The sequence below is a fragment of the Akebia trifoliata genome, chromosome 3, assembly GCF_017979445.1.
Source record: "Akebia trifoliata isolate Shusen 1 chromosome 3, ASM1797944v1, whole genome shotgun sequence".
NCBI classification, from domain to species: domain Eukaryota; kingdom Viridiplantae; phylum Streptophyta; class Magnoliopsida; order Ranunculales; family Lardizabalaceae; genus Akebia; species Akebia trifoliata.
Genome location: NC_141377.1, coordinates 47,214,494 through 47,221,656, shown reverse-complemented (window position 1 = coordinate 47,221,656; position 7,163 = coordinate 47,214,494). Strand labels below are relative to the sequence as shown.

General features: G+C 34.7%; 1 protein-coding gene across 4 annotated transcripts; it reads right to left on the bottom strand.

The window, feature by feature from the left end:
• Positions 1-308: 308 nt before the first annotated feature.
• Positions 309-5,986, bottom strand: LOC147407456 (NAC domain-containing protein 37-like). 4 transcript variants are annotated; one of them, XM_086436037.1, is made up of 5 exons: positions 5,838-5,906; positions 5,640-5,671; positions 3,533-3,703; positions 2,610-2,881; positions 309-1,203 (listed from the first exon to the last, which is right to left on the bottom strand). In XM_086436037.1, exons 3-5 carry the CDS (start codon positions 3,693-3,695, stop codon positions 649-651), a joined length of 990 nt encoding a protein of 329 aa, XP_086292163.1. In that variant the 5' UTR covers positions 3,696-3,703; positions 5,640-5,671; positions 5,838-5,906; the 3' UTR covers positions 309-648. The 4 variants fall into 4 exon arrangements, with proteins under 4 accessions (XP_086292163.1, XP_086292165.1, XP_086292166.1 ...); XM_086436039.1 differs by lacking the exon at positions 5,640-5,671 and having other exon boundaries at positions 5,833-5,948; XM_086436040.1 differs by lacking the exons at positions 5,640-5,671; positions 5,838-5,906 and adding an exon at positions 3,897-4,546.
• Between the last annotated feature and the right edge of the window lie 1,177 nt (positions 5,987-7,163).

Sequence of the window (7,163 nt, the reverse complement as noted above, 5' to 3'; positions counted from 1 at the left end):
ACACTTTTTGTTTTGGTGGCAGGGACCCATGATAACTTCTCGCATAAAATATTAACTTAGTAAGAGGTATACGTTCAAGTGACTGTTGAGTACTCACCCTAGCATTTGTGAAACATTAATATTTCTTCAATGGAAAAAATCCTTTACCAGTCAGTCTCTCTCTCTCTCTCTCTCACACACACACACACACATGCTCATGCTAAGTTACACTAACTTGGAGACTAAAGTTCCAACACAAACATATGAAAAGGACCAAATGTCCTCAACAACATATCAAACATGTGATAATAGAGGAAGTATCAATTAGAAAACTTTAAATGATACAATCCTAAATAAAACGTTTTAGACATATATATAATGAACCACAACTTTCATAATGTGAAGAGCTGACCATAGCAATCATATGGTGCATCTCATGAGCATTATTATCATGTACATATAGTCTATAACATCTCTCCTGGATGTTATCTGTGTTTGAGAGAGAGAATTTGTCCTTTTCTTTTCACTCATCCACATAACCATATATTTATATCTATATTTTACAAAATATAAATCTTCAGACTCCACCTACCCAAGAACATCAAATAAGAACCTCTCTCTCTCTCTCTCTCTCTCTCTCTCTCTCTCTCTCTCTCTCTCTCTCTCTCTTCATTTCTCAAATATGCAAATGCCAATGTCACAATCAGAACCAGAACAGAACCCATTCAATTTATTCCCTTCTTCCCTACTACTCTGCATTAAAAGCAACCCCATATCTGAATTATGATTATCTCCAAAGTTAGAAACCCCTTCACCATCATATCTATCTTCTTGACTCAACTGAGAAGCAACAAACTTGTCTAGGGCCCTCCAATCTGTCACTTTCTCCACATTCTTACACCCTCTTATCTGCTCTTCATCTTCAATGTTCTCCGAGACCAACGACATGAAGCTCGGCCTCTTTAATGGTGGTAGTGATGGGCTTTCTAGCTGAGGAAGTTGTACAAAATGATCAGAATGCAAGAAATTCAAATTATCACCTTCAATCTCCTGCTTACATAGGAAATTCTGTGGCTGCTGCCTTGGGACATAGTCTATAGGATCGACGATGGAGCTGATGCCACTTGGCTCATCATAGAAGTAACTTGAATCCCACCCTTCATTGCTTCTTGTTTGGGTGTTGGTTCTTTTCTTGAATGCTCTGCAGACAACCCATCCTTCTTCCTATAAAATTTTCAAAGAAACTCATATAAGAATTAACATAGAAGAAAGGAGAGTTTGTGTTTCATTTACCTCCCTGAATAATGAGATAGATTTTATATACCTCCCTAATTAAATTTCAGTTTCCCAATTGTATACTACTGGGAGTTTGTTAGCTACCCTAGTCCTCATCTCTTTTGTGGGCCACATGGCACACTCATCTAAGTTAGATCATCATATATGAGTGTGTGTGTGTGTGTGTGTGTGTGTGTGTGTGTGTGTGTGTGTGTGTGTGTAAGTCTGCAAATAGGAGGATAAAAGCTTCATGGATGAGTGGGCCCGAGGAAGTGCACCATCTCTAATGTATAAAAGAGACGAGAACAGTTTCCCAAAGCATAGGAGACGCTGATACAGGCTCTTTTGGTCAGGTCTAAGTAGGCCACTTATTTTTCTAGAAAGAGGGAGACATTTGAAATATACCTTATTAATTAGGGAGGTAAATCAAAATTTTATTATTATTCTTCTCTTCTAAATTTTCTACTCAAAAGAAACCTAAACTTAAAGTCAAAACTCATAAGCTTCTCTTTAATGGACAACTCCCTTTTTGTTTGAGAAGTAGTAGCAGAGTAGTAGAAACTCTATAAAAGTGTTAAAGTGAAACAAGTAAAAGATTTCGTTTTTACAAACTGAAGTGGGAGAATCTGACCAAAGAAAGAAGGAATGGGAGAAAGTTCCTTGTTTCTTCTTTAAAATAGTGAATAGTTTCTATTGGTGGTCAAAATTTATCAGAAAAAGAAAGAAGAAAGAAGCACAGAACCAAAAAGTCCTTAAAGTAAATAATAAATAATAAATATATAAATAAACAAATAAAGCACATTATTCCTTTTAAGAAGTGATCTTTAGAAGAAATCAGGCTTCAAAAGGAATCATCCTCTTATTCAAATTTGAATTCAAATTCTTCTAGATATCCAAAGGTCAGAAAAGAAAGAAATTTGAATACATCTTGGGAAGAAAACATCTGTTCAAAGTTGTACAAAAGCTAGAAAAATAATGTAGAAATTAAATCAAGTTTTTTTCTAGCCTTGTACAATATCTTCTTCTTCTTCTTCTTCTTCTTCACTTTTATAGATAGATAGTTTGATTGAGAGAGTGAAAGAGAGAGACTTGTTAATTATTGTTTCAAGCTTGCTTAGCATTCTTATTGATATAATTAAGAGGATGGAAAGTATAGAGCCTTGTTTCAGTTAATTTAATTCTTTATTATTGTTTTTCATATTTTAATTGGCCTAATACATTGTAAGGACTTGCTAGGTTGGTCACCTCGACTGACTTGGCCTTGCCTTATTGAATGAAATGCTACTTATAAAAAAAAAAAAAATGCATTGAAACAAGTTATAACATGAAAATGAATTTTTCTAATAGATGCTTGCCTGGGGAGGTCCATTCTCATCGGACTCGAGCCTATATTCGTGCATGATCCAATCGCTTTTCTGTCCATTAGGTGCCCTCCCTTTGTAGAAGACAAGCGTCTTCCTCATTCCTATGAGCTTCATCTTGTCATACACTGCTTTGTCCCGCCCCGTAGCCTTCCAAAACCCAGCCATGGTTGCCCTATTTGTTCGAGTTCCAGTCGGATATTTCTTGTCTTTGTGACTGAAGAAATACCACTCATTTTGCTCCTCATATCCGATCCGACACCGTTCTGTCCGACGATACATATTGAAATCATCAATTTTTTATTTTTATTTTTTTCATTAAGAATACAACATATGCTTATTCTACTAAATTTTATTCATCACAAATTAAAATCAATTAGAAGAATTTGATGTCACAAATTTTGCAACATTAGGATTTACATTAATAATAAGAAAAGTTTAGTTAATTTCATATACCTAGCTAATTATTCATCACAAATTTAAAACCAAAAACACTTACAAGTACTTTAGAATTTGATTCTTCTCAATTTCTCCTTATAGAAGAAGTTCAAGGTGAACAGAATTTGATGTATATAGCTTTGGGGTGGTTTCTCAACCCACTGCGCATGTTATATTTTTAGCTAATGTCATTCTAACATGCACTGTTATGCTTGACTAGAACCATGAGATCTGGAAAGTGGAAATCAACCTAATCATGTAGGAAGGCTCTAGTTTGCTGCTATACCTACCCGGTGCAAGTTAGATTTTCCGTCAAATGCTTTGCTAACATGCTCGATTTATGATTAGAGAGAGCTACACTGGGAGATTGTTACTCTCCCCAAGTATGATAAATTCTAATCCTTAATGAAAAAAAGAAAGAAAAAGGTAAGTAAGATTTTAAAAAAATAAAAATTTAATGGTATGTATGGTTGTTATACCTTGTAGATCCCATGGTTCAATTCTATAAAGATCAATGTCTCTGATAACATCGAGATCGATCTTCTGTGATGCAACCTTCTTCTTTAGATAGTACCCGACTAGCTCCTCGTCCGTCGGATGGAACCTGAAACCAGGTGGGACTGAAGGTTCCATCGAGTCCATCAACACCACTGCATCAAATTCATCAACACAAACCACTCTTTATTCCATCATCCATAAATCATAACAAAGACAAATAGAGAAGAAAAGTCAGAGGAGAAGAAGAAAAAAAAAAAAAGAATGTGATGAAGCACAGAAAATGAAATGGGGACATGTGTTGTGAAAGACAATCATCAACATAAATTAGTGAGGCCCGACACTCACCAAAGGAAATAAGCGCGTGTTATAAACAAAACATATTTGTCTCTTATAATGATGTGTGGGTGTGAAACAAGATTAGAAAAGTAAATAAAAAAGAAGATAGAGTACGGTTTGATGAAAGTCAAGAGAAGTTGGAGTTTGGGTTTGATGCTATCAGCTCTGAAGTTTTGCAGGTCTGAAAGACAGACAAATAGCGGTATGTGATCATGATGTTGTCTAATGATGGTTGGAGGTAGAACCAATTCATCAAGAACTAAAACATACTCACAATATGTAAAATGAGAGAGCGAGAGAGAGAGAGGGTTCACACTTTATGAAATCATGGTATTTTTATATTATTTTTATATATGTTTTTATCTCTATTGGGTAAGCTTTAGCTCTGGTTGCAGTCTTGAATGATGTCAACCTGGTTAGCTACTATAGTGGACACAATTAGAAACAAATTATAAAAAAAAATCGACTAAAGAGAGGGAAAAAAAAAATAACATAGAGCTTGGGTTGAATTTGAAATAATAAAAAGCAAGAAAGGAATGCCACCATAAACCATACTCGTCCCAAGATGGAAGCCTGATAGTCCCTCAAATTTGCAGAACTCGAATCTCGAAGACCATCCAACCATCTATACTTGGGTGGACGACTTGGGATGATTGTATATGGAAGCTACGTAACCCATCTTGAATTTGATTGAACAAGTGGATAATTTTTAAAATTTTCAAACTTCTAAGTTCTAACATTTAAATTTAATTTTATAAAACATACTCATGAACAAATTTAGCTTATATTCATGCGAGAAGCGAGAAAGGTCAAGAAAATGTCCCGGACAAAAGACGAAAGAAGAAAAGAAAATAGCCAGCCTAGGTAAAGCTCTAGCTAGCTAGAGACATGAACAAAATGGATGACGTCAGCAAATTTAGCACGCGTCCGTTCAAAGGGAAAAGCCCACGAGGCGGAAAGTAAGGGACACTTCTTTGGATCGAGCTGCCACGCAGAGAGAGAGAGAGAGAGACTGTAAACTCTGCACATTCCATGATTCCAATATTCCAATGTTGGAATGGGGGAGACAAACTCTGAAACTCTTGGATCTTTTTTTTTTTTTTGAAGGTCAGTAAGTAGGAAATTCATTGAAATGCAGACTTAAATAAAGAAAATATTGAAGAAAAGCCTCCTAAGAGCAAAATGTCTTCCCTGGCCCTAAAGCGTGTGATGTCATTAAGATGTAAAGCTGTGTGCTGTGCTGTGCTGCGCTGCGCTTTGTGTGTATGTGTGTGCGAGAGAGAGCGAGTTTCAAACCTTGGAAATTTTTTGGAGCTTAATTTTCAATGAAGTGAAGAAATATTGGGCAGATTTTAAACAAACAAAGAGAAAAAAATAGATAAATCTAACAGAATTAAAATTTTGGGAAGTTGGTATTTATTTATTCTTGTTGTACCCTCAATAATATGAAGAAACAAGCATTTTGACTACTTTAGATCAAATATTAACCTTTTCCTTGCATCTCTACCCACACCGGATTTTCTTTTTTATGGATCATATTAGACCATGACCTAAATTAAATGGAAAATTTTTTTGGGGTACTAAAGAAACTGAATTCAAGTCTTTTGAAGTAATTAATGTCCTTTTAAGATCTCGGAGAGAAAATGTGAAGATATTTATATGGAATATATTCATAAAATCAAGGAAGAAACCCTTTTTAATTGGGAAGAAATAGACTCCATATATACTACTACTCCACTTTGAAAACATTACCTGATCTGTATATTTGTGAGAGAGACCAGACCCTAAAAAAACAAATACAAGACATAATAATTGAAAAAAAAAAAAAAAAAACTAATTTGATTGATAAAAGAAGAGAAAATATATAATGATAAAGTTGATTAAAACATTTAATGGAACAAGAGAGCTGATTTTTACGTGAAATCTGAATATTTCCAGCACAGACCTTACCTGAGAGGTGTAGAGGTGATGTTATAATCCAGGAGAATAATTAGGAGGGAAGAAGATGAAGATGAGAGAGAGAGTGAGAGAGAGAAAAGATGGGAAATTCCGTTAGAGAGAGGGATGGGAAGAGTATAAAAAGAAGGGGGGAGAGAGAGAGAGAGAGGACCGCTTGATTGCGCGTGGGTCGAAGGAATGAAGGTCTTTTTCCTAGTGGTTGACGTCACCCTTTCCGCCCCTACCACCCTATGGCTTCTTACATTCTCTCATTTTCATCATTTCTTCTCGTGTTTCGTGAAATTTAATTTCTCATTGTAGCACTCTTCTCATCATCGCAAATAACTATTGATATTGGCTTTGCACCATTGAACATGGCATAATAGTTCCTAACTAGCGTGACAAAAATAAAATTTAGTTTATTAATGTGCATGTGTCATCTTAAGATATAAGTTGATTGATTTACTAAGTTGAGGACACCCTCATAGAGGGTGGTGAGTACTACGTTCTTAGCTAGAAGTATGGATTACCCTAACATCCCAAGGTTATATGCATTAGAAGATATGACCTATAGGAAATATAAATTAAGAGTCCAATAAATACTTGCATGTATTTTTCTTTATTTTTTTTGGGTGCTAAGAGGTAATTGTTTTGAAAGAAAAATTTTACAAAGACGAGGAAATCCCTAATTTATAATTCTCGAAATTGGAAGATCTAGATTATCTCCAACCAATGTCATCTTTGCCATAGGGGGGAGATCATCCTTTAAAAGGAAAAACTTAAGGATGCACCTAAGATTCAGAGCATAATTTAACTAGCATATATGTTCTTTTATTCCCTTCTTTTCAAACAAATATGGATCACTCATGTTTAATTAAGTAAATCAAAGAGTTCAAACTGAAAATAATGGTCTTTGAGAGACTTACTAATCGGATGATCAAGATCATCACGTTACTAAATTAAGAGTTTAACAACCCTAATTGGTAGCTTATAAAGCTAACTATTTGGATAAATGGTCTTCTATGTTGATTACAGGAAATACATCACTTACAATGCAATCATTCCAAATTTTGCACTAAGAAAGTGTCGTGTAGTGTCAACAAACTAGATTTTAAATTTTGTGTTTTATCTTAAACTTTGCTACAGATAAGATTTTGAGGTTATAGAAATAACATGTGTTTATAAACTTCTAGAAGATTTTGAGTGAGTACCTGATTGATCTTACTTTGATGTGAGTGTTCTTGAAATTCTACTCCAATGCCCAAATTCAAAATTTAACTTGCATAACAAAGATTTAGGTTTTCTAAAAGAGCACACAATTTATCAACAACAAAAAAA